This window comes from Patiria miniata, unplaced genomic scaffold (assembly GCF_015706575.1).
Source record: "Patiria miniata isolate m_02_andy unplaced genomic scaffold, ASM1570657v1 HiC_scaffold_13, whole genome shotgun sequence".
In the NCBI taxonomy this organism is placed as follows: Eukaryota; Metazoa; Echinodermata; class Asteroidea; order Valvatida; family Asterinidae; genus Patiria; species Patiria miniata.
In genome coordinates, this window is record NW_024037051.1 from 10,962,897 (window position 1) to 10,990,621 (window position 27,725).

Sequence of the window (27,725 nt, forward strand, 5' to 3'; positions counted from 1 at the left end):
AGCAAATGTTGTATATTCCCTACCAAGCCTTGTCAGGTCTCCTTTTCAAAATTTAATGGCTCCAGAAAAGCTTAACAAAAACAAATACTCTTCTACATTTGACCCAGCAACATGGAGTTTAGTTTTGTAAAAAAAAACACCCAAAATTTGTGTCTGCAGATAATGTCACAAAAAATCTGGGAGAAACCCTGAACTCAGCGGTTATCAGCTGAGCACTCCTCTAAGCTAAGGGTGACTACATATCACCCCGTACCCATCACCTTGTAAACAGTGCATTCTGTCCCTTGGGACCTGACTAAGCATTGGTCACCGTTCTACAAGAATGTCAGAAAAGAAGAACTCGGTTTCTATCTGAGGACTCGGTGAAATGAACCACTAATCCTCTGGTGCTTGTGGGACCTAGTTTGTCTTCAGGGTTTCAGGAGTCTGCGTCTGTGGTGGCACTGATGTGCAAGCTCACTGCGCATGAGGATAATCACATTAAGACTGGAGTCAAAGAAACTGAAGAAAAAAATTTGGATGATTCATAGTTTCGTGTGTAGAAAGATATTGAATGTCCAAAAAAACAAGCCCAAATGACGTCTGCAATTTGGTGTTTTTTTGGCCCGATAAAGGGGCAGTTAAATTAACTGTGACGTGTACACGTAGATATAGATTGACCTACATGTATGCATGCATGGTGACCGTTTTATCCGATTTTCGGCTAACTTTGGCAAATTTTTTTATTCAAAAAACGAGTTTGACAGAAAATTTGACAGAATGGATATTTTTGACAGATTTCTGGCAGAATTCTGCAAAAATGGTTATTTGACAGAAAAACATAGCAAATTTGAAAAAAAAATGATACATTTGTTTAAATTTAAAAAAAATATATTTTCAAACAAATCCTTGCATAATGCCAATGGGACAGGTTGGGTGGTCTAGGTGACTGAGGTTCACTGGGAACCGAAATTCGTGGTGGCGCAACTGCGTTTTGCCTGAAATTTACGCAATTTCATAACATCTTTATGTGACTATAGATCGTTTGTAATGTAATTTGAACCTTAAATAAGGCAATACTACAACATCTGCATACGATTTTAAGTGTTTATTGTGTATTTCGAGTAATTCTGGGGAATTTGGCAGATTTTTGATAAATCTGACAGATTTTTGAAGCGCATTTAGCGGACTTTGGCCATGGCCTTACGGTCACCCTGCATGTATGTAACTTTCATTCTACAAACAGGTTTTCTTGACTGCAGTCTTGTTGAGTGAGGAATGTTTCTCGTCTTATTTGCCTGTTAACGGAAAAAAGGGAAATATAAGAAAAATGTCAGCAATCTAACTATCATAGTAGCTTTTTCTTTACGATTAATCACTTTTTTTGTCCACTCCAAACAATTTCTGATATTTGAGTGTTTTAAATCTCACGATACACAAGTGTAGTAGTGCATTTTTGTATGCTTGCGCCGGTTGTAGCACAAACATGGTTGAAGTAAACAGATTGTGTCAGATCATTTTTATTTGCTTAACAGTGTTTTTCTGCTATAAAGTGGCTAGACAAGCGGCCAGACAAAAGGCATTGACGTGAACTCAGACGAGTGATTGATGACCAGCAATGCGATGATCTCAAAGGATTAAGACATGAAAGAAACCAACCTGGTATGACTTGGCACAGAAACAACAACCTCTCCCCCCCCCCCAAAAAAAAAAACCCAGGAAAAAAACATCTAGGCATCCCTCCCCCATCCCCTACCCCATCAATAGCATGATTGATGACCAGGCTTGTGGGGTTCTCAGAGTATTAAGACAGTTCAAGAAAACAACCTGTGTTGTGTTAGGCACCACAAACCCCCCCCCCCCTCCCCACTCCAACTCCTGAAATCCCCCACCCCAACTCCTGAGATCCCCAACCCCCCATTCCATAGCGATTGATGACCAGTCAAGTGCCGATCTTAAAGGATTAAGTCAGTTCAAGAAATCCACCTGTGTATGATTTGGCACCGAACCTGCCCTTAACCCCCCCCCCCTCAGCTAACCACAAGACCAGACACTGATTGCCATTAGGCTCTCCAGCTTAGCCCCCCTCCCCTCCCCCTCCCTGCTCCCCACCCCAACTCCTCAGATCCCCCACCCCCATTCCATAGCGATTGATGACCAGTCAAGTGCCGATCTTAAAGCAGTAAGTCAGTTCAAGAAATCCACCTGTGTATGATTTGGCACTCAACTTGCCCTCAACCTACCCCCCCCCCCTCACCTAACCACAAGACCAGACACTGATTGCCATTAAGCTCTCTGGCTTAGCCCTTAATCCTACGTGGATTAGCACTAGTCCAGTCCAATTTGGAGTAATTTGTGTATATAACCCACGCTCAGGAAACCGAGGCTTGAGTCACAAGTCGGTTACCATGAACGCTGGATCACCGTGACGGTCGGCCTCGCACATACTGACTAACTACAGATGCTCTACCAAGAATTGTGTGTTTATGTTTTGTAAAGGTAATGAACACGATTTCTAAAAAACAAAAAATGTATCTCAAGGGGCAACAATACAATAAATATGAAACAGGTTAATAACCTATCAAGTTGTAGCTCAGTATATAGACATTTTTTGATAACTTTGAAAATGAAACATACATAATGAATCGTGCCTACTTAAAGGGAAGATACAACATTTGCAAACATCACAAAACGAAATGATCAAATGTCACAAAATACCGTACTGGATTGTTAGGGAATGACAGTCTAAAGCATCCTGAAAATCATGGCTCCTGGTGTGCTCACATTTTCAAGAAAAATGGTATTTTTCCAACGCTGGTTGGCCGACCAGCGTTGGAGAAAACTGGCTTTTTTCAAAAACTGCTCCTAATTTTTCATAATTAGTTATTCCGCGTTTTCTTTGCAATTGATTACACAACTGTGAAGGGGCACAAGACTGCTAGACTGATTCTCTGACCTTACAATTCCCCAAAGTCTGTAAATTCTCCATTTTATCTAAAGTGGGGTCAGGGAACCAGACTATAAGAACATGAATGGTTTTCTTGGTTTTTCCAGCATCTACAAGCCCAAAACCTGAAACAAGTCATTTTAACAATATTTGCTTTAACATACTAATCCTCCATATCCATTATTTCTGAAAATTGCAGCAAAAGCAAATGTTGTACTTTCCCTTTAAGCAGGATTGACTGGATTGTTTTGTGGTTTTTTTCCTCGGAATGGTCAGCGCTATTGCGAAGAAATGATGGTAGTTTTCCTCTTTTCTTGCTAGGCTCAATGATTTCATAGGATACTTGATGCTAGTTACTTCAATCAAGTACGATATATTTCATAATCTATTGGCAGTTTGTTTTTTTAATGGTTGCAAATGTCGTCTATTACCTTTAAAGATCATGCAGGGCAGGAGTTGGGGAGATAACATCACATGTATACATTATTCATGGGGTTTGTAGTGGAACCATAAAGCTGATGATCTTTCGGGGAAAATTCCTGGATGCAGTGGTTAATTTACCCATTTCCAGTAGTGTTACTGTGGTCTGGGGGGGGGGGGGCCTGGACATCAACAGACGCTTGGGAACACTGTTCATACTACTACATGTATGTCGCCCGCAGGCGGGATCTCCTATGGGGACTCCAGTCTCCTTTTTCCATTATGCAGGCAGCCTGAGCTCTGCCGTGGTGTCCACCCCAGCATCCCTCTCTAGGACACTGACGTAGCTCGTCCTCTGTCCTCCCCTCAGCTCGGCCCCCATGGGTCGGTTCCCACAGCACCAGCTGCTTTGCCGGCAGCACAGGATGCCTGTGGCAGTGTCTTGCCGGGCCCATCCACCTGTATGTGGTTTTCTTTGAGATCCGCAGTAGCTTGCCATAGGCCTCATTGGATAGTTGGTCTCTCCAGTCAACGTTGCCACATTCCTCAACATTCTGGTGTAACACCTGTCGAGGGACTTTTGGAGGGTCCGGGTAAGGTCCAGGACTCGCAACCGTACAGCAGGATGGACTCCACTGTGGCCCGGAAGAAACTGAGCTTGACATCCCTTGACATGTTTGAGCTCCGTATGGTTTTCATTCCTTCATTCCATGAATACAACCTTCCAGGCAAGGCCTTTGCGAATGCGGATGTCTTGCTTGGAGGAGCCGACCCATGACCCAGAAACTTGGAAGTCATTGACTTCCTTGATATGTGCAAAGTACTTGTGTACTACGCATCTTGAGGTCCCTTCCAGGCTGTTTGTTTGAAGAATACAATTCCTCTTTCTTTCTCTAAATTCCGAGTCCATTTCTAGCACGTAGCTTTAATTTTCAAAAGAGGCACAGGAACTTTAATTTGCAAACTCCATCGTAACTTTTGGGGGGATCTGAATTTGAACCTGAACTCTTGAAAAAAATCAAACCACTCTACATTTCATTTCATTTTCCCTGCAAATCAAGTTAACGGAACATCCCAGTGACACAGTGACAGCTCGTTGATGGACACCAGAAGAAAAAATCATGCCAGCATTTGGGGCTTAAAGGTTTGCTCCTGTTTTGAATCGTGTCCTCATTAGTCAAGCTGGCAATTACAAACAGGCTGGCTTCCTTGTGAGAAGATGGTGAGAGAACCAAGTGTCGAGATGACAGACGAGAGTGGTTTTCTGATGGGAAAGTCAGGAAACGTGGAAGGAAATGTTTTGCAGGGCAGCGTTTTGACCCTGACCCCACGGCGCAGTCAAGGAATAGTGCACTAGGTCCCCAACCTCCTGTCATTAAAATGACCCACCTGAAAACTATACATCTTCACGTTTTTCAAACATCCACATCGTGGAAATATTATGAAGGGCATAAATAATTTGTTGTCTTTTTCCGATAAATTCAAACCTTAATTTGCCTGTTTTTACAATCATTTTCATAAAATCAATTTGAACAGGAAAATATGATATAAAGCACTTACATGTACATGTATTTAACCCTAACTTTCCAAAGTCCTCCCCAATCCTCTTTGCAAAATGGAGGAATTTGCAGGATTGAGGCTGTGGCAAAAATGTGTGGCTGATTTTTGAGGATGCACTGTGTCAAGGTCTTAGGCCAGACCTTGAGTTGTTGGTGCTCAGCCGTGCATAAATTTAGGCCTACATGTAGATTATACTTGAAATCCTCTGCACTGCTCCAGGATGTCACTGGCTGTGCCTCAACATATTGACAGTGATTGCTTGAGGATTTTGTAGGATTGAGGCAGTGGTCACCCCTCCAAGGACCACATTCAAGAAATAACTGAAAATATTTAAGGATTGAGGCTGTTTGCAATTTTTACATAGAGGCAGTTGAAAAATTGCAGGATTGAGGTTGCATCCTAGTAAAAATGCCTGGGGAGTTGGGGTTAATGGTCAATTTAGTGGTCACTTATTTAATGGTCAATATAACAGTAGAAATTTTTTTTACTACCGGTATCTTACGCATTTTATGTGTGACAATTTCTTTTAAAAAAAATTATTAGTGATACATTTAAATGTGTTTTCCCCCCCAATTTGTCATATTTACAGGGAGCTACAATCAAGTGGGATGATGTACTAAACTCTGTAGTCATAGCAAGGGTGATGCACGGTGGTGCTGCAGACAGAAGTGGTAAGCCCCAAAAAAGACACCTTCAATTGTTTTCTTAAGAACGATACCGTATGAGGGTGAACAACTGTTCAGGGTGCTGGCCTTTCTTCACTCTCAGCATGGATTTTCCTCCTTAAAGGGAATGTACATCATTGGCTTTTGCTGTAATTTTCAGAAATGAACTATTTGAGGGGTTAGTATAATAGATCAAATATTGTTGCACTCACATGTTTGAAGTTTTGTGTTCGAAAATGCTGGAAAAACCAAGAAAAACAAAACTGTTCAAGTAGTCTGGTTCCCTGACTCCACTAAATATAAAATGGATCAATTTACAGATGCCGGAAAATTGTAAGGTAAGGGTACCAGTCTAGCTGGCCTGCACCCGTTCGTGAACATGATAGCAAACAAAATTTGAACTGAATTAATGGTAAATTTGGAGCAGTAGTTGAAAAATAGTTAGGTTTTTCCAAAAAAAACCGCGATCCTACATGAACATGTATGATGTACATGTATATGTACCTTTAATAATGTAAAATGCTTGTTGTCTTTGCAGGCTTGATTCACGTTGGTGATGTCGTCCATGAGGTGAATGGAGTAGACGTGAGGGGTAGAGACCCCGATGAAGTCGTGAGTCTCCTGGTAAGCCATGACTTAGGAGGTATCTCGATAGATATCCGGAATAAGTTGCAGACAATAGACCTAATAGACCTAAGACTTAAGACGTGTCCCACCGGACTCTCATAGGAAAGTGCACATGTAAACAAAGCATGACGTCATTAGGTCTTTAGGGCCAGTGGATCAGGTGTTAGTTGCAGGGTTTGGAACAGCTTCCTGCATTCAAGTTATCAGCATCGTTTACAAACTGATTACAAGAAGACTCCAGCGAAGTTGTTTAGAATCCTGCAACTGATACCCAATACAATTGGCCTATTGCAAATATTTGTACGCAACTTATCCTGGATGTTAAATGAGATAAAATCCTACTTAAAATTCTTATTTTTTGTGTTTATTAAAGAAAATTCAGTCAAATACATTTGTCTTGTTTAAATGTTTGCTTGGCCGGTTTTAAACACTATGTTTAAGACCAGTTGGAGTCTGGATGCTGATAATGACTCGAGCCGAAAGTGAGGGTAATTATCAGCATCCAGACTCAAACATAGTGTTTAATACCGGCCAAGGGCATATTTATACATGCCTTTTTCATGTTTTTTTAAACACCCCTCTAGCTACATGGTAGGTCCCTCTCGCGAGTAGTTGTAAACAACTCCTTATACGGAGATTGTCGTGCGCATCACGCGTACTGCGTAATATCACGCGTACTGCGTAACGTGACGCAGAACGCAGCTGTGCCCGTGCAGGTTGCATTTACATGTAGGACAATTAAATGCTGACTCACTGGTAGTTTTGTGCTTGCCTACGTGAGGATTGTGAACGTTCCACCAATAAAAACGGTAAAAGGCATAGGATTTCATAGGAGTCCAAATTTCATGTTACACTGGAAAAGTGTTTAAGACCAGCCAGCCGGTATTTCAACCATATAAAACCGGCCATGTGACGGGCACTCGACCAATAGGAATGGGTAAACTGTCTTGGGTATTTATGAATATAGCGAATAATGCGTTAGCGCATGCAGCCATGCAGTAGTGTATATGTTATTATAAAAATATGATTTTAAGTTGAACAAAGGAATTATCTGGAGTGGGAATTGAATCTGGGATCTCCGAAATACCGTACCAGCAATTTACCAGCTGAGCTACATGTATCCAGCCCTATGTTGGTGGTTTCCCATTTTGTCAAGGTATGTCTGTTCAAGGGTGCTCTAGTCAGAAGCCATAAACCTGTGTAATTGTGCCATGTAGCCAGGGATCTTGCCCCAAGTCAGGATGCTGGCAACACTAGCAATGCTGCAAACCTGGGAAATAGCAAACAGGGATCTCTCAGATGGGATATATTTAATTGTGAGTTTTTTGTTCTTCTTCTTTTGGGAACTTTGTGAGCAGACCTCGTCCGATGGAACGATTACCTTCAAGCTTGTGCCGGCCGACGTTGAGACGAGAAACGCCATGGAGAGCCAGGTAACTGAGTACCCAAATGCATGATGGGATATTTCATAACCAATCATTACTCATTGACAGCTTCACATAGCTTCTAAACTAAACTCCACAAAAAAACCTTAAAAAGTTGCTTTTTTCATGCTCTTCAACACATTCAATTTTCTCGATAAATTTTCTAGTTGTTTGTTTACAGCCAAAAAAAGAAAGATTTTTTTTCTGTTTTGGGATGTCTGGAACCCTCTGAAAAAATGTTTTTTATTTTGGTCACACTCAGATCTGCCTCATGAGCAGACTGGCTCCTGGTCGAAAATCATTTTTTTAAATATACTATTAGCGTGATTTAAAAGGGTTTTGAAATATCCAGATATTTTGCAAACTTGGACTCTTCAACCTACTTCGGGTCTATTTTTCTGTGGAATCAAAATTTCATTTTGAAGTTTCCTATCACTTTTTTTTAGTTGATAGAATACCTGTCAACGATACCTTTGGGATACATGTTATTGTCATTAATTATACCTTAGGGAGACATCGGACATTAGGGAGACATTTTAATGTCTCCCTAATGTCACAGCTCCTATTTAGAGGCAAAATTTTACGATCACAAATAGACTAGATTGATTGCTCGTGGTCCAAAACATAAATATACCAAAATTCATGGGGGTAGGATAAGGTAAAATTGGGGTTAGGTGTCATTAAAGATGGACAAATTCTATGCACAAGTCTATGGGAATGTCTCCCAAATGACCCATATCCCGTCATCAGAATACCACATCTATTATATTATTATGTACGTGCAGCATGATTGTTTCAGACCATTCTGTGGACTAACATAACAATATTACAAAGGCATGTTTTGCACTAAAACAGTAGTTTTACTGAAACAGCTTCGTTAAACTAACAATACTGCTCATTAAGACGACCTACATAGTTAGTGCAAACATAAATGCAAGACAATGAATTTCTTTGTGTATTGACAATATATTCATCTCGATGCAAATTGGCCTTGTAATGCACTTGTCTTTAGATCTTTTTCTATGGCCGAGTTGAACATTAAATTGTACCCATATTCATTAAAAACAAATTATCAAATAAAAAAAGGGCTCAGTAACATTCAGTGTTAAAAACTTTGTCTACAACTTTCTTCCACTCTAGAAATCATGTGAAATAATACCAACACAGGTAATGACCTTGCATCGTGGATTGTACAAACTGCATGGTTCTGCAAAAAAATGTATTGCTATTGTGGTTTATGTTGTGTGCAAAGAGTTCAGTTCATGGCATGGTCACAATCCAAATACTGATGTTGTACTTTGAAAAAGGAATTATTCGTATTTAGATTAAAGGCAGATTCATACTCAGCGCAAAAGAGACTGCGAATGCAAATTTGTGACGTACGTCAAAGCAAATGTTCCCATTGTAAATTCCCAAAAGTTGAACACAGCGAATTTCACAGCGACTGTGGATGGTCCCTACTCAGCGTAATAAGCAAATATGCAAATGCAAAGTTGTAACTTCAGGGCAAATATTCGGGCTACAGGTTAACAAAAGTTGTATATATTTTAACTCCGGCAAATGTGAGCAGCGAATGTTTCATGACGTGAACTTCACTTTGTGTTCACCTTCACTGCAAGTATACTGGCCTTAATGCATTGTTTTCAGTTTGCTCAGTTCTTGATTTAGTTGTGCATGTTCATTGTTTCAGCTGTACACAGTTCCAGTTGTGTACCCAGAGTATTTCAGGTATATATATTAAAATGCATTCATATCCAGCACTGCACCGACAGTTTAGACCTTTTTTATGCGTTGCAGGTACATGTACCTCGGAGGGTTTTCTGTGTTATTTCAATTTAGATACAAAGAGTGCACAAATGGTTTACTCAGGCCTATCCCAGCGATACAAAACCATTGCCCTTTGACTCTGAATGAACACATTTAAGGTATATTAATGGAGCACCAAAAGTGGACAACCCAATTTTCCCATTTTCTGCAAGTAGAATTTTAGGTTTTTAGAAGTCGCGACACCCGTTTTTAAAACCTCAATTTTCAGGGGTGTGGTTTAATGTTAACGGATTTCGAAAGGAGAGGTGCGCGGTGTTACATCTCATTTGGCGAGATCTGGTTTCTGGAAAAACGTTGAACTCGATTTAAGTACCTTGTACCTTGTACCTCGTAGATCAAATTCCCAAACGGTCCACCAGGGACTAAACTGGAAGTTGACGAGAGTGGATTAATGTCTAGCGGGGGGCTGTGATGTTTTTGTTGGTTTTGGATGGAACTTTTGAAGGCTGCAGAGGAAGTTATGCTGACAGTTTGCTGTGGTAGGGCATTCCAAGTAAAATGGCTTCAGAAAAATAGACTGGATAAAGGGGGTAGATGTATGATGGTGGACTTCAAACTGCTTGTTGTGGGTTCTCCTGGATCTGATAGTTTCTGTCTGAGGTATATAAGTTAGCGTCAATGTCGATGCCCTGGTTAAGAATTCTGTGGAATGTAACTAGTCGTTGCGTCTGTCGCCTGGTTTCGATGGGATTCCAATTGAGGTCGATGAGCATCTTGGTCACACTGGATTTGGCTCTAAAGTCACCACACACGAATCTGGCTGCTCTTCGTTGGACTATTCGAAGAATGTCCCTGTTTTTCTTGGTTCCTGGGTTCCAAGTGGCAGAGGCATACTCCAAATGTGTTTGGACAATGGTTTCGTGTGGGTTTTCTTTAACTGTCTTTGAGCTCTGGTAAAAATTTCTTTGCACAAAATTTAGCATCTTGCTTTGGTTGCCGCGTGATGAGACTGTTTGTCCCATTTCAAGTTGTTTTGAATAACAACCCTAAGGTACTTGTCCTCAGTGACTTCCTCCAGTAGAGTAGACAAGTTGAATTTTAGTTTTGGTTCACGACCAATTAAAGTTCTGCTAGCAAAAAATAGGAGATTCTGGTTTCTACAATAAGTTCAACCTGAATGTTTGCTAACAGAAATTTAGGATTTTTAGTTGTCCACCAAACTTCAAGAAAGTCGTCAAAATAAAAAAAGCCCAAATTTATGCTAGCAGAAAATTGACGTGTTTAAAACTATGGGTGTCATGACGTCTAAAAACCTTAAATTCTGCAAGCAGGAAATGGGAAAATGGGGTTGTCTACTTTTGGAGCACCATGATTTCTGCTTATAAGAATTTGAGATTTTTAACTGTCCACTTTTGGGGCACCGAGAGAGTCATCAACGTAAAATCCAAATTTCTGCTAGCAGAAAATTGAGGATTTTTTTTAAAACGGGTGTTGCGACTTCTATAAAACTAAAATTCTGCTAGCAGAAAATGGGAAACTTCGGTTGTCCACTTTTGGTGCTCCATAGTCCATTGCAATGTACTTCACACTGGGCTTGATGATATCCTCATTACGTTGATTTCTAAACAGAGTTGGGATTTTTGGTGGATACCAAAAAGACAACAAAACACTCCAAGGGTTAAAACTTGTGATTAGATGTCTGCATTTTTTTAGTGCTCGTGTGATTCATGTCCTGATATGTTTTATGCATGTCAAACACTAATCATGTTGTCTGTTTACATTGCATGTTGCTGCTACCCCGTGCCATGCCATTTTAGAAAGTAAGTTCAACATTTTATGTTTACATTATTCAAAAAGTTTCCTATTTCTGGTAAGGTTATTTTTTCAATGATTTTAAGTTTCACAATTCATTTTGAGATTTGTAGAGAACAAGAAACAAGAAAATCTTTTAGATTCATGAAACAAAGATAGTAATAATAGTAACAATAATAAAGTATTTATAAAGCACTTTTACAAGATAGATCAAAGCGCTGTACAAGAGAGGACTATGATGTTATGAGTAAGAAACTTTTAAGACGTTTCTTGAAAATTGTGAGAGATGGGGCGTCCCTGATGTTGATGGGAATAGTGTTCCATAATTTGGGGCCTGCTAATGAAAAAGATTTGTCTCCAAGGGATTTTGAACTTGTAGGAATAGAGAGAAGAAGTTTATCATTGGAAGATCTTAATCCTGGCCTGCCTGGTTGATGCAAAGAGAGTAAGTCCCACAAGTAAGGAGGAGCAATACCATGTAGGCACTTGTAAACCATCAGAAGAACTTTGAATGATATACGCTGCTGGATGGGTAACCAGTGAAGATTTGTGATGAGAAAGTAGCATCCACAGTGCATTTGACAGAGAAGATGAGCCGAGCAGCACGGTTGTGGATAGATAGCCTAGAAATATATTTGTAACTGAAGAATGTACATGTACTGTCTTCATAGAAATTGCAGGACCATGCTTCTCAACTGAAAACCCACACAAATTAAAATGACATTTTTGTTTCTGTTTCACGCATGTAACTTCACGTTTGTATTTGCCAATGCAGGTGCGTGTAAAGACATATTTTGAATACAACCCTTACAATGACAACGCCATCCCTTGCCCCGAAGCCGGGCTGTCCTTCAAGAAAGGAGACGTCCTTCACATTGTGAACCAGGACGATCCCATGTGGTGGCAGGCTAGGAGGGAGGGCGAGAAGGGACCGCGCGCTGGCCTCATCCCAAGCAGGCTACTTCAAGAAAGGTACACAGGCCACGAGACAGCTTATGTCTCAGCTGTCAGGAAGTCCCTTATGTCAAATCCTAAGCAAGTACCAAGCCTTGAGAGCAAGTCTAGATTCAAATGTCATGTCTCTATTAGCAGGGGCCAATTTCATGGCACTGCTTAAAGCTCAGTTCATCATTTCCAGCTAGCCAAAAAGTAAATGACGAAACTATTGTTGAAAAGCACACTTGGTTTAAAGAGAGCAATGGGACTAAACTCCCTTTGAAATTTTTCTTTATGGCAAGCTGTCATTTTGAAGAAAACAAAGAAAGAAGGCCATTTCCAAAGAAAGAAGACGCATTTTTGGGAAATTTCCATTAGTGGTTTGTTTTTAATTCGATGAAGCGCGTGCAAGCGTTGACACAATGCACACGTTGAAAAGTTGTGCTAACTATAGCGATCCTGAAGCACTATTTCATGGCGTGGATGTGCTAACGGTTGTGCGCATGGAGATTTCTATTGTTACGTCCCTGATTTAAGCAATTTTTTCCCTCTTGAGGTAGGCAAGCCTGTTGCTTTGCTTACTGCTTACAGTCTCCATGAAATTCAAGTCTCAAATCTTTAAGAGCTAGTCTCAATTCAAGTCTCCAATCTTTGAGAGCTAGTCTCATTCAAGCTTTGTGTCTTACTTGAAAGCAAGCCTTGATTCAAGTCCAACTTCAGTAGTTTGACATTAAAAGTTAATGTTTCAAATTTGAATTTCATCACTTGTATTTTCAATTTTTTTGTGTATCTGTAGACGGCAGGCCCTAAACAAGTGCCCTACCACCCCATTTGGCAACCGATCAACAGAGTTGGCGTATCAGAGGAGTTGTAAGTTAAACAATTATTTTGAGGTGCCCGTACAATTTTCTAATTCACTTTCCATGACAGATTTATATTTGGATGATAAAAGAGATATTTTGTTATATCCTTCACTTACGAACCCAGCTCATCAAAAAGTCATGGAAATCACATTCATCTGTTTTTGTGATCAGTGTTTATTTATAAAACCTGGAACAATAGACTGATCCATAACAGCCCTACCCACTGAGCATGCGAGCAATAAAACGTGCACCACTCCAATGCCACACTGCATGTTTCAGCCGCATGCGTCATATGCACATGCACATGTCAGACTGTACAATAGACATTAATCACGGCTGTGATTGGTCAAAACACTGTGGACAGGGCCTAATGTATTAGTTTATTGTGTAACGATTCTCTGAAATCCTTTTAATTTGTTGTTTTTGTGACATGAAAATGTACGTTCAAGAGTGAACTTTCTTCCTTTTTTTTTGAATTCACAGCACTGAGAATTTCCACGCGAAGTGGCGGCCTCCGTGGCAGCAAACGGAAAATCAAGAAGATCATGTACCAAGCCAGAAAAAGTGACGGTATGTAGGAGTAGAAGTTGGTTCTGGAAATTGTCAAGATGTCAATGGTCAAAGGAGTATGTGCACAAGTACCCCCTCAATGGTTACAAAGGGAGAGTTAAGGATTCCCTGATAAAGGAATATGCACGTTCAGAAGAAACTAAGTTGTGTGTGTTTCCTTCTATACATGTGCAAATCCAGCTAGTGCACGCACAGCAATTGCATAAATGACTTATGAAGGCCTCATTATTTGACGTAGGAGGGCCTCATTATTTGACGTAGGAGGGCCTCATTATTTGACGTAGGAGGGCCTCATTATTTGACGTAGGAGGGCCTCATTATTTGACGTAGGAGGGCCTCATTATTTGACGTAGGAGGGCCTCATTATTTGACGTAGGAGGGCCTCATTATTTGACGTAGGAGGGCCTCATTATTTGACTTATGAAGGCCTCATTATTTGATGTAGGAGGGCCTCATTATTTGACGTAGGAGGGCCTCATTATTTGACGTAGGAGGGCCTCATTATTTGACGTAGGAGGGCCTCATTACTTGACTTAGGAGGGCCTCATTATGTGAAATAGGAGGGCCTCGTTCTTTTAAATTGGGCCTCCAATTTATGTGAGACAGGAGTGTCTCAATTTTTGACTTAGAAGGGCCTCACTCTTTTGACATAGGAGGGCAGCATTTTTGTATTAGGAGGGCCTCATGTTTTTGGACCTAGGAGGCCCTCAATTTTTTTGACTAAGGAGGGCCTAATTTTTGGGACTTAGGTGGGCCTCACGTTTTGGACTTGGGAGGGCCCTCCTTTTTTTGGACTTAGGAGGGCCTAATCTTTTTGACTTGGAACGGCCTCATTTTTCGGACGAGGGCCTTTCTTTTTTTTCTTTTTTACAGAGGAGAGCCTCACTTTTTGGACATAGGAGGGCCTCATTTTTTGGACTTAGAATGGCCTAATTTATTTTTACTTGGGAGGGCCTCAGTGGACTTAGGAGGGCCTCATTTTTTGGACTTAGGAGGGCCCCATTTTTTGGGACTGAGGAGGGCCCCATTTTTTGGGACTTAGGAGGGCCCCATTTTTTGGGACTTAGGAGGGCCTTATGTTTTTGACGTGGGAGGGCCTCATTATTTGTCTTGGGATGGCCTCATTATTTGAATGAGGAGGACCTCATTATTTTGGACTTGGGAGGGTCTCATTTTTTTACTTGGGAGGGCCTCATTTTCAGTCAATGTGTTTTTAACGATATATATTTAGGCCTTGCGCAAATGCTGAGAAGGATACCGTGGCTCTCAAGCATGTATCTGCGGACTACGCAGTGCTAATTTTTCAACTGTGAATGGCAAAAATACTGTCTGTTGAAGGGTACTTCCGCACAGAGTCCATTTATTTGTTCACTTATGTGTATACATACTGGGTTCAACTTAACCCTAAAAGAGCCGGGGGAGGGGGCGGAATCTGCCCCCCCCCCTCGACTTTTTCCGCGATAGCCTTGAAAAATTTTTTTTCGCGACCCAAGCTGTTATGACTTTTTTCTTTTCTGGCGCTATGCGCCGGGAAAACTAATTTTTCCCATATACGTCGTGTACACAGAGCAGAATTACCATTCGTACATATGAATAATTAATTAGCCGTAATTCCAAAACCCTTTGACCTTTAGTCATGAAATTTCTTGGGTATGTCCATGATGAGTTGCTCTATGCATGTACCGAGTTTCAAAAATTTTCGTCGCTCGATGGCCGACATCTTGGGGGGAGGGCGCGGAATCCCCCCCCCCCCCCCAGGCTGAGAGAAGGTCAAAATAACCCGGCCTTTTTAGGGTTAAGCGGTAGCCCGCTAGCCAAATGCTAGTCAAAACGGCGGTGGGCTAGCCAAACTATTCCTAAGTAGCCCGGTTGGCGAGTCCAAAATTATTGGGCTACGGCAAAGATGAAAGGGCAGGAGGAAATAAGTCATTAAATTCAGAAAGCACACCTGTATCACTTTGTGTCTAATTAGTAATTTTATTAACTGTTTAGGGTTGAATTATTAGATCTGTTTATTAATTAAAAGCACTGACAAGATTGCCTCTGGATACATGTTTTACATGTATGCACATTGTTGTTTATGAGACACTCTATAAAAGAAAAACATGCAGGCTAGTGAAAATGCCCGCTGGGTGCTGGCTAGTTAAGAGTCTGTTTCAGTAGCCCGGCTGGCTAGTGAGAAAAAACTTAAAGTCGAACCCTGATACATGTACTTTCATATTAAATTGCGTTGCTTGTTTTTTCTCCCTGTCAAAATCATCAGAGTTTTCCCATCATGAGATCATGACGTACGAGGAAGTGATCCCATATGTTGCCACGGAACATCCACGACCAATTGTTCTTGTAGGTAAGTCTTGGGACCATCAAAAGTCCTCATTGTCATGAACAAAGACATATCAGTATTTTGTTAGTATCAACACCGAGGTTTGACAGTCTTGTTAGTATCAACACCGAGGTTTGACAGTCTCAACACCGAGGTTTGACAGTCTTGAGATACTTACTGATGTTATTTTATTTTCATCCTCACATACATTTTTCAGTACCAATTAATATAAATTTAAAAGTAAAACTATGCCGGGAGCCAGTCGTTTAGAAGCAATGCATCACACTGCATTCTGGCTGGTTACCTGTGAGTAACAGCATACCTGTTTGCTTGGCAGCACAATGTGCTGCCTCTTGAATGATAGAAAAAGAAAAACGGTTAAATTGTTTTTTTTTGTTTTGTTAATGGTATATAATTGATTTATCAATTATTGTTGTCGGGGGAGTTTGGCATAGCAGTACTGTCCTCGCCTTCCACTGCTGTGACCTGGGTTCGAATCCCGCCTGGGCCAACATGTGGATTTGGTTTTCAGTCCCTACCTGATTCCGTGGGTTTTCCCTCAAACATTCTGCTGGGGTTTTCCTCCCACCTCTAAAAATATCATTGCTTCTCATTGCCTCCTCTCTACATGTTTTTGTTATGCTTGCGAGCTACAGTGCCTAGGGCGCTTTTGAGGTTTTGTTACCAGAAATAAATAATAAGAAAGGATATTGACTGGAACAGCATTCTAATTCCAGATTGCCAATTCCCAGGTTTGCAGCATTACTAATTTTGCGATCATTGCGACTTAAGGGGTGATCCTTTGTTTGATCTAAAGTTGACTAAATTTCATCTTGTTTGTTTCACTTTTTGGTATTATTTATGCTTTATTTTCTGCAGGACCACCAGGAGTCGGTCGGAACGAACTGAAAAGACGAATTATAGCCACCAACCCAGATCACTACCAGGCTGCTATTCCCCGTAAGCACAAACTGACTAAAGCCCCCTGCATGCCTTTCCGATTTTATCGGTTCACAGATTGCAGAGGTGTGCACTGAAAAATCACACCTATCTCACCGTACAATGGATGTACAATGACCGTATTAAATCAAACATGTTTGATTTTTCTCGCATCCAATTTCACCGAATCCTATGTCACCGGAAAGGTGTGCGGGCAGCATCCGGATTTCACTGGACGCGATATTTACAAATGTATGTTAACCAATCAGATTCACAAAGGAAGTCACATGATTCAAAATTGACGGCTGACATTTTGTCATCATGTGACTGGTCACGAGACGAGCATGTGTGCGTGTAACTTTGCTGTCTCCGCAATGCTGGAAAAAAACCAACGTTCCGGTGATCCTGTGAACGGGTAATATTGGAGAGGTGTGCGGCAAGCTTTACTGACTGATTCACTCACTCACTGACTGTCAGTTGTGAGCCAGGTAGTCCTGTCATATAGGATTACCCTTAAAGATATAGTCCATCATTTGTAATTTGTGCATTTTGTTCGTTTGAAGCAACAAAAGTGTTCAAAATCTAATGAAGGATACTGAACAACTAACCTGATGAAGTTTCAGCTCAGCTTCAGCTGTATATTCCGAGAAAAACAGCATTCTAGGATCTCAATTTCAAGTCAAAAGTTGCTGAATCATGTTTAGAATTGGGTCTGAATTCAGCGTCTGAGACGCATTCTCACTGAGCCGAATGCAGCTATACGCGATGCTGCGCACTGATCTGACGAATTATAGCAACCGCGCGCGCGTGTGCATCGTGCCAATGCTTGCGCGCGCTTCGCCGAATAACAAAACGAACTACTAATTTAAATTTTCCTACGGTGCGTCTTAAGACGCACCATTGGAAAGGCCTTCTTTCGTTGACTACTTCAAAATGACAGCTTGCCAGAAAGAATAATTTCATAGGGAGTTTAGGCGAGGCGTCATAAATAAATTAACCGTTCGAACGCGTGCGCACGCTAGGAACGGGGCCTTTTGTTACATCTACCTCCCGTTCGCACGCGTGCTCACGGCATCCCGTTCAGAACGCGTTCTTATACAACAAAAGGCCAGTCACGGTCTGTGCACACACGAAGAGCTCATCGGCACTAAAAGTATCCGACAAACTTTCTCGTCGCTACAGGCTAGCCCGTACAGTACAGGGGGGACGTATAAAAATACGGGAAACTTGAACCGGGATAGCAGTCCTTTGCAAACTTTACTATCAGTATGTAAAAACCTTGAATATTCGATTTATAATTCGCTGATCGTGTGTACAAGGCCAGTTTATAACATCAGTCAGCAAACTTTTTACAATGTTTAAACTTGTTTTTGTGAACATTATATGCAGTACCGTACCTGCTAATTTACATTTCCGTGCCTGTACCCCCAAAAAAGAAGAAGAATACTCGCACTTTGTTTTACATAAAATAAGTGTTAAACGTCTCAATTATTTTTTGGGTTGGATACGATCTAGTGTAATATGTCTGGTTTTCTCAATTTTTATTTTAAAACGACTTTATCTTCTTCGTCTGTTTTCATTTCTGAACTGCAAACGCGTTTTTCAGTAGATTCCGTGGTAAAATTTAACGAATTACGCCCAGGTTTCTGGCTTTTAAATTGCCCAGGAATATCTTAAAGGTCAGGCATGGTTGTCTCTTGTTGAAGTCTCAGTAATTCCTGCCACCAACTGATCATCGTCGTGCAAGGTGCGAGGTTCATGCGCTGCACCGTCCTCCCGCGTGCGAACGGGCCCCCTGCTGTACGTCGTGTAACCCGTCTCATGCCTCTTGCATTTACATGCTATGTAGTATGCAATGCTAGCCCGGGGGCTGACTGTTTATAAAACGTGGGAATTGCGTGCTCAGGGGGAAGTCCCAAGTCGTGCAAAACGGCTGTTTCATGTATCATTTTCTTGAAATGTTTCGCTGCGTGGCCTTTGTACGTCAAAACAAAATTAAAATAATATCAAACAAAACTGAAATCTAATACTAATAAGTAATAGACCCTCACAATTATTTAACTGCACTGTGTATAGGCCTACATATACATGTACATGTACAGGATTGTGTTCGCCGGCGTGCTGACAGGCCGCCATGCATATACACGGGCATGTACATTGTACTCGCAATCGCGCATGGCCATGCAGTAGTGTAGCATGGTCAGTACAAAATGGCATGGTTCCCACCGGCCGTACCGCCGTATAATGATAATGACAGAAGGTGCATGCATGGTACGTCGGAACTTCGGCAGCATCAACATGTCACCAACAGCATTGAAAACAATCAGAACTTTTTTCCAGAAAGACATTTTCCGAAGTCGCGAATATATATTGAGAATTAAATGCTTGTGTTTGTAGCGGACCAACCTCGACAGAGCACGCAGGGGGCTTGGGTGGACCATGGGTGGACTATGAGTGGAAAGTACTGTGCATTTTACGCACGCCGACCACATTGTTATTCGAATCACGCTGGTGTTTCACTTTGCACGTGATTGTGCTGGCTTTCAAAGTTTCCACCATTTCCAGTGAGTATCATGGTATAATGCGTCTAAAATAAATGTCTGAAATGAAAGCATGTATATGCAATTCTTATAGCGGGCAATGTTGGTGGCTATGCGGCACATTTATATACACATGTATAAATGCACTTCGACCGAGGCATGACCAGCAGCATATTCAAACACAACTTTCCTACCGACCGACGCTATTTTGAAGCTGGACTCTAATTTGAAACAAACTATTTTACGGCTTCGTTGTCTTTGGGGGTACAGTACCTTCAAAAATTATACTTCATGTAAAACGCCTGGAGGGGCTTCCTAAACATGCAGTACGTCATGCATGCGGCAGGCTGCCTAAATTAATCTTTTTGGTTTATAGATCCTCTTTAAATTACTAGGTCGGTGCATGACATCTTGATGTATACGCACACTGACATTTTTTGCACATAAAATCACTTCCGTTATACATGTATATAATAATATAACAATTAGAGCACTTTTATAGATTTCGACGAAACAAATCTTCACTAATTTGGTGGTATCGATTAAATTAATCAATTTTGACGGAAAAAAATGAAATTGGAAAAAGTGAATATTTTGCCAAATTCGTCCCTTTGTGAAAACTGTAACGATTTAAAATGACGAACAAAATACGGGTCTTAAGAACAGTGATGTCTGGGATGGTTCCTTATGCGATGATCGTCCTTGTCCTTCTTGCTCGTGAAGACGTACTTGCAAGAAGAAACTTGGCACCTTCCCAATCCCTTCTGACGAAAGAGGGGTAGGTTCTCACATGGAGGAATACTGCGGGAGTGGAGAGCTTCCGTGAACGTCATGAAATGTCCCGGGTTGTTTGTAGACGGCTTGGGTGAGGGAAAACTTGCCAAAACACTGAACAATATACCCGACCACTAAGACATGAATTGACCTATCAACAGAGCCACGCGTTGGCAATAACTTGGAACAAAGACTGCATCTCGTCTGCTTGGTAACAGGGGGGTCAGGGCCATCAAGAAATAAACTAAGAGTGGAGTACAAAGGACAGTCTGTCGTGGGTTTCTTGCATATTGAAACATTGAATATTCGACCTTAAATTATCATCTATCATCTACCATCTACCTGTAAACGAGGAATGCACATGCCAGCTCTCTTTTTTGGCAACTTAAAAAAAGCAAAACATTGGGTTTAATAAAGACAGCGCGTGCTCATGTTACCATGTACAACGCGAAGAAGTAAAGATCTGCTTCTGTTTCAGTAGTTAAGTGCTATGCCAGACGCGGATCGAGAGGGTGAACCCCCCCCCCCCCCCAACTGTTCTGACCGTCACAATAATAATAATAAAAAATAACAATTATAGTAATAGTAAAATAGACGACTTTTTGGCATATTTAATATTCATTCACAATATCTTCATATTCATACTCGAAGTAGTGAACTCATACTTAAAAAAAGAACTCACTCGGGAACTATTATTTGCAGGCGTACATGAATGTTCACGCAACAAATGTACATGTACATACAAACATGCAAAGGTGTTAATCTTCTTTTCCCTGCCAGGGTACATGTATTCTCCAGGGTAACAAGTGATGCGTGCTAGCAATTAGCCAGATTCAAAAGAAACCCAAACCCCCCCTACTCGCGGAATCATCACACAACCTTCACAATGACATTTAGAGCTATGCATTGTCGCGGTAACGCCTTGTGATTTGGTTCGTCTTGGGCTATGAATAGCGCGGTAACGCCTTGTGATTTGGTTCGTCTTGGGTTATGAATAGCGCGGTAACGCCTTGTGATTTGGTTCGAAGCAAAGCGTCATTTCCTTGGCGTCCTCTGAAAACCTGTCCCTGTCTTTATTTGAAAGAAAACTTTCTCGAGTCCAGACGCTTTCTACATTCCTGCAAAGATGTCGACCAACAAAATTACTATCAAGTGGGTTAATGCAAAATGGGATGGCCTTGTCGAAGATGTTGTTCGGAGCAGGGTGAAATCCCGCGATCCCCTAGATGCCGCTCAGCATCAGTCGACAGTAGGCACAGTAAACAGCCGTTGGCAATTCGAGAGGATCTTCTGGGCGCGGACGATAACAAGTTTGGCTCCTTGCCAAGTAAGAACAGCGTGGGAATTTGTCGATAGTATCACACAGTGCAACAGCTAGCTGGGCAGATCGTTATGCTATGAAGGCGAAATTTACCACCAATAAGATAGTTCTGAGTATGTAGCTCACGAATTTTTTTTATTCACTCTTCCGATCTCCGCATTTTCTAATAGAACCTGCATGGACCATACATTTTTTTCGCCCCGCCCTGCGGCCGACAATGATGTTATTGCTTTTATTCTGAGCATGTAGCCGCCCACCAAATATTTTTTTAACCCTTCCAATCTCCGCATTTTTAATATAACCTAGACCATACATACTTTTTTTTTCGCCCCGCCCAGCGGCAGACAACGATATTTAAGGATAAAAAGGCATAAATCTTATCAAACTCCTCATACCTGCTCGTGCTGTCTAAACTCTGAAATGTTTTTTTTATTTAATGCTTGCTCCGATATCGGGTTTTCAAATTCCAAATCTGATTTAAATTCCAAACCAAAACGGATTTTTTTTCTGTACAAGTATATACACATAGTTGTTCTTCGCATCTTTGTTGTGCTGCTCCCGTTCTCGCACGCAAAGGAACGGTTGATTAACATAACAATACCCCCTCAGTGAAGCTTGCCCAAGCACGATCTACGGAACGCGTTCTAAAAGCCGTTCGGCACGGGAAGGAACGGGGGCCGTTCAGAACGGGAAGGAACGCGTGCGCACGCGTGCGCACGCGTGCGAACGGTTAATTTATTTATGACGCCTCGCCTTAGTCCCCTTACTATCTTTCAACCAAGTATGTTTTTCAACAATAATTATGCCAGTTGCTTTTCGGATGGCTGCAAATGATGGACTATAGCTTTAAATACCAATGAATGGGCTAAATCCAGCCCACTAGATGCATAAAAAGACTTCCAGTGAATAGCCAGTCAGCATCAATTAAATAGAATTTTGAAAACTCTAGGACCAGCTTGACTAGGCTTGCCTATTCCTTAGAAAAACCATCATTACCACGACAATCCACTTGTTTGCAGATACCTCAAGACCCAAAAAGTGGGCGGAGGAAGACGGGAAGGAGTATTACTACATAGACAGATCCACCATGGAGGAGGCCATTCGAGGCAATCGCTTCCTGGAGTACGGGGAGTATAAGGGAAACCTGTATGGCACAAGCATTGAGACTATCAAGAGAGTGTCCAAAGCTGGCAAAGTCTGCATCGTTAATGTACATCCACAGGTAGGGTTTGTTGTCTCCCACTCTGGCAAAATGAGGAATACTTTTGATGTGTTTGGACATTATTTTGACCCATACTTTGTTTTGACATTGTCGTGTCCCACCCTGTCAAAACGAGGAATAAGGTTATGTTTGGACATCAAAGTGACGGTTTGAACCTTGACCAATCTGTGCCATGGCTGATCTCAAAATAGGCTTTTTTCACAGGTTGTCCATATTAAATTGAAAGCGAGTTAACATCTTCATTTTTAGAACTTGTGAATAGAAGTAAAAGTAATGAAATAAATTTAATTACAAATGAATGCCAGTCTGCTCTACGGAATAATTTAAAATGTGTAATTAAAAAACAATTGCAAGTGTGGCTTGGAATGCATAAATAGTCTGGCACCATACCATTCGACAGTTTACAAGGTTATACGTGATTTTGTCGCAACGACTGTGCCGCGCAGCAGTGTCACACGCGCGCATGTGAACGAACAAAACACACGATATGTTGCGCGATTTACTAACACGATAAGTCGCACAACTCTGTCGCGTAAATATAAACACGCTCATTGATTTGTGCGTATATATAAATATATGCGACATCGCTCGACAAAATTGCATATGTGTAAATAAAATTCGGGAAACATGATCAAAAATGGCTTCCCCATGGATAAGACCTATTGGACAGCATTGTAGTCAAGTCAATCACAATTATGGTCAAAATTAAATTATATGTCCTTTGCAAGCCCAGTCATAAGTAGCAGGTGATAAACAACACAATTCTTTGGTTACAAGTTGAACAGCTTGTGACTTGAATTGAGACAGGAGGACATGTGATGGACTTTTGAGGACTTGTACGGAATTACATTTTCTTTCCGAAGCTAGAAAAAATATTATGGCTGCTGGATGCTCGTCTGCACAGTGCATTATTGCCCTCAAATAGTTGCATCACTCTCATACATGAAACAGTGTTACAAAAAAAGTGTGAGCCAGTCGCAATGGCAACGAGCTGGTGACAGGTGACCTTAGAATGGCAACAGAGGCACATAGTGTAGCTTTATATGGGAAGACCAGTGGGAGGAACATATAAACACATTGCTACAGGTTTGCGCATATTTAGAATACACTAAGTCGTGCATAGTTTGTGCAATATGTGCACAAACGAATGGGCGCAGAGGGTGTGTTTCTCCCGCAAGCACCATAACTGTTTGTGCATTGTAGTCTACATCATGCTTTCACTTATTAACTGTTACTATCTGCGTTCAATCAGGCATTGAAGATGCTGAGAGACAGCGACCTGAAACCGTACATCATCTACGTCAAGCCGCCTCCCCTGGACGTCCTGAGAGAGACGCGGCAGGTCCACAAGTCCAAGGTTGGCCAGGACAAGAATGCCAACCGACTCTTCAGTGTGAGTATTGCCAGGCTAGACCGATCCTTTGAGCCCCGCCTTATGATTGTTTTGACTAATGAGCCCCGCCTTATGATTGTTTTGACCAGCTGTGATTAAAGCTATAGTCCATCATTTGCAGCTAACCGAAAAGTAACTGGCATCATTATTGTAGAAAAACATTCTTGGTTGAAAGATAGTAAGGGGACTAAACTCCCTGTGAAATTAGTCTTTCTGGCAAGCTGTCATTTTGAAGAAATCAACAAAAGAAGGCCTTTCCAACGGAGCTTCTTAAGACGCACCGTAGGAAATTCAAATTAGTAGTTCGTTTTGTTATTCGGCGAAGCGCGCGCCAGCATTTGCACGACGCACATGCACGCGCGGTTGCTATAATTTGTTGGATCAGTGCGCGACATCGCATAGCTGCAATCGGCTCAGTAAGAACGTGTATCGGATGCTGAATTCAGGCCCAATTCAAAACATAATTCAGCAACTTTTTATTTGAAATCGAGATCCTAGAATGCTGTTTTTCTCGGAATATACAGCTGAAGCTGAGCTGAAACTTCGTCAGGTTAGTTGTTCAGTACCCTTCTTTAGAATTTGAGCACTTTTGTTGCTTCAAATGAACAAAATGCACAAATTACAAATGATGGACTATACCTTTAATGACTGAAACGTGCGCACAAATGTCCAACATGTGCTCTTGCATATGACCCACGCAGCTGGAACATGCGGTGTGGCATTGGAGAGGCGCACGTGTTGTTGCCCATGCACGCAGTGGACGGGGCTTAATGCACAGAGATGAAACTTTTCCAATTTTAATCGGAAATCTGACTTTTTGACTTTCCCAACAAACTTTTTTTCTTTAACGATTTTCCCAGAATATGTCATTTTATTTAAATCATAATTTCGAAGAAAAGTCGATGAAAAGGACACATATAAATGATCGCGAGCGTAGGTTTAATCTCTTTCACCAGTCGTTAATGGAGAGTTTCTACTGTAGAAACACCTAGGCCAATGCTGATCGGAGCTTTTTCCGGCTGAATTAAAGGTTAGTCAATGACCTGTGACATGGAAAAATCACTGCGTCGCACGGTAATACAGTGTGTGCTGCATTTTGTGTACTAGCTGCACACGATGATATGCAATGGTACCAACGTACGTACTGCACCGCCCGCTAGCAAATGGCCGGTCAGGTACGGGTAGCCTCATCTGCTCATGAACAACCAGTAGATAAAATCCAACGTGCGATTTTCAGAGGTTTCAGATTAAGTTGTACTTATTGAAATTTTAGGCCTGCGTCAAACGTCAGGCTTCTAAAATATTCTTTAATTGTATAAAAGTGAAATTTCGACACAAGCAGTTCTTTATTCCGTTCTGGGTCTGAGCCTACGGCAAAGTTGCAAAATACAGTTGACTTAAAGGGAAGATACAACATTTGCAAACATCACAAAACGAAATGATCAAATAATCACGAAATACCTCACTAGATTGTTAGGGAATGACAGTCTAAAGCATCCTGTAAAATTGTGGCTCCTGGTGTGCTGTCATTTTAAAGAAAAATTGTATTTTTCCAACACTGGTCGGCCGACCAGCGTTGGAGAAAACTGGCTTTTTTTCAAAAACTGCTCCTAATTTTTCATAATTAGTTATTCCGCGTTTTCTTTGCAATTGCTTACACACCTGTGAAGGGGTACAAGCCTTCTACACTGATTGTCTGACCTTACAATTTCCCAAAGTCATGATTGCTCCGTTTCATCTAAAGTGGGGTCAGGGAACCAGACTACAAGAACACGATTGGTTTTCATGGTTTTTCCAAGCATCTACGAACTCAAAACGTGAAACAAGTCAGTTCAACAATATTTGCTATAACATATTAATCCTCCAAATCCATCTATTTCAAAAAATTGCAGCAAAAGTAAATGTTGTACATTCCCTTTAATGTTGTTATGGAAATCGTTAACATTTTCCCTGGAGTATTACTGAAATGAAGTTACCAGTATGCAAACAGTGGTAATAACTTCACTGCGGGAAGATTCTGGGGAATGAGTTTAGAATCCTGCCACAGATACCCGTTACAATGGTAATTTGGGGGACAAACTTGTCTGAAACTACTCCCAGATGTTCAGTGAGGTATATTCCTTAGGAGGTTAATTTATCGCAGATGTTCTCGTATATCTCTTTATACAGGAAGAAGAAATGGTGGACATGATTCAGGTGGGCATGCGCATGGAGGCCCTCTACAAGAACTACTTTGACGCGGTCATTGTCAGCGATGAACTGACGAGAACGTACAATGAGCTGATGGGCATCACCAGGAAACTGGAGGTTGAGCCCCAGTGGATCCCCAGTGCATGGTTGAGATAGATTCCAGCTGGCTTCATGTGACCCGATCCTCCAAAATGAGGAATAAATCCCCCAATTATATCTGCATCCCTGATAGTGTGAGATACTGACCTGTTGACCTGGGACATGAATATGTATGAGATGTAAATGATTGATGGAAAAGGGGAGTGGCTATGGCCCATAGAGCTATATTAAATTACTAGAGCGCTAACTTCATGTACAAAGTAATGCCTGCTGGGCGCATCCATGTTTGTGCACAAACCTATGGAGACCTAGAAATTGTGTACGGCTTTTGTACGGCTATTTGCATATCTGCGTTTGTATTCCATACCGGTGCATTATCGAAGCCAATACGTCCAAAACCGAAATGCAAGATCAGCAAATGAGCGTGTCATTTTGCTCTACGCAAACGGCACAACGTGTGCGCGTTTTTGCTGCAGATGCTTTTTGCCATCACGTTTTTTGAACCGTCAATGACGTGCCTAAGTTGTTTGCATATGTTCTACTTGCGCATTGCATGTAGAATACACTTTCAAAATTCAATCCATCTAATTTCATTATGTTCTACAAACACGCACATGAATTCAAAATGTCTGCGCCCAGGACGGCTTCAAAGCGTCTCCGCGCGCAGAATGACGAGTTAGCGCTCTAGTAATTTAATATAGCTCTATGCTTTGGCCACACACCAATCGATGCCCTTATAGGCTGTATTCCTATGTGTAAAAATCTGTCGTTGGAAATTTCAGCCAAACTTTTGGGTCAGCCAAACTTTTGCCTCCCTATCTTACTTAAAATTTTACACATATACGCACATGCACAGCATGTTACCCTCTGTGCATCCAAATGCACACAAGAAATAATTGGTGAATTGTGTGCTAGTAGTTGGGGTCATGAGATATGACATAAAAGTTCCTTTTGTAACAAAAGTTAAGACCACTTGTTTTCAGATTTGATGTACAAATGTTGGTGTGTATATATTGTTAATCAAGATACATTTATAAGGAGAGTACACTTTATGGCTGAATAATTCTGTGAAATAGAATAGGATATAATACGATGGTTGAATCAGTGTGTTTTATTATTATTTTTTTTTTTTTACATTTTGCAGATCGAACAGCATTTAAGAATGTATTTTTAAAAATATCTCTATTTAATAACAAGTTTATGTTATTGTGTGACTATCTGGCGATGTTTCGACTTAATTTTTGAGTTATTTCATTTTTGGTGCTTGAAATATTACTTTCAATTGTTCTTCTTTGTCAATGATATTATCTTGATAACAGACATAGCCTTGTTGAACCCTTAACTTGACTTCTAT

At 41.2% G+C, this 27,725-nt stretch overlaps 1 protein-coding gene across 7 annotated transcripts in view; it reads left to right on the forward strand.

The window, feature by feature from the left end:
• LOC119721260 (MAGUK p55 subfamily member 7-like) overlaps nucleotides 1–26,658 on the forward strand; it is a 60,037-nt gene extending 33,379 nt beyond the window's left edge. For 5 of the 7 annotated variants that reach the window (XM_038191244.1, XM_038191246.1, XM_038191245.1 and 2 more), the window contains 12 exons: nucleotides 5,496–5,577; nucleotides 6,110–6,195; nucleotides 7,557–7,631; nucleotides 8,763–8,789; nucleotides 11,977–12,173; nucleotides 12,934–13,007; nucleotides 13,484–13,570; nucleotides 15,834–15,917; nucleotides 16,773–16,853; nucleotides 22,487–22,689; nucleotides 23,942–24,082; nucleotides 26,252–26,658. In XM_038191244.1, the coding sequence (XP_038047172.1) occupies nucleotides 5,496–5,577; nucleotides 6,110–6,195; nucleotides 7,557–7,631; nucleotides 8,763–8,789; nucleotides 11,977–12,173; nucleotides 12,934–13,007; nucleotides 13,484–13,570; nucleotides 15,834–15,917; nucleotides 16,773–16,853; nucleotides 22,487–22,689; nucleotides 23,942–24,082; nucleotides 26,252–26,428 (1,314 nt within the window). In that variant the 3' untranslated portion in view covers nucleotides 26,429–26,658. Of the gene's footprint in view, nucleotides 1–5,495; nucleotides 5,578–6,109; nucleotides 6,196–7,556; nucleotides 7,632–8,762; nucleotides 8,790–10,616; nucleotides 10,620–11,976; nucleotides 12,174–12,933; nucleotides 13,008–13,483; nucleotides 13,571–15,833; nucleotides 15,918–16,772; nucleotides 16,854–22,486; nucleotides 22,690–23,941; nucleotides 24,083–26,251 lie in introns of all 7 variants that reach the window. The other 2 variants (XM_038191249.1, XM_038191251.1) reach the window with 2 other exon arrangements.
• The last annotated feature ends 1,067 nt before the right edge of the window (nucleotides 26,659–27,725 follow it).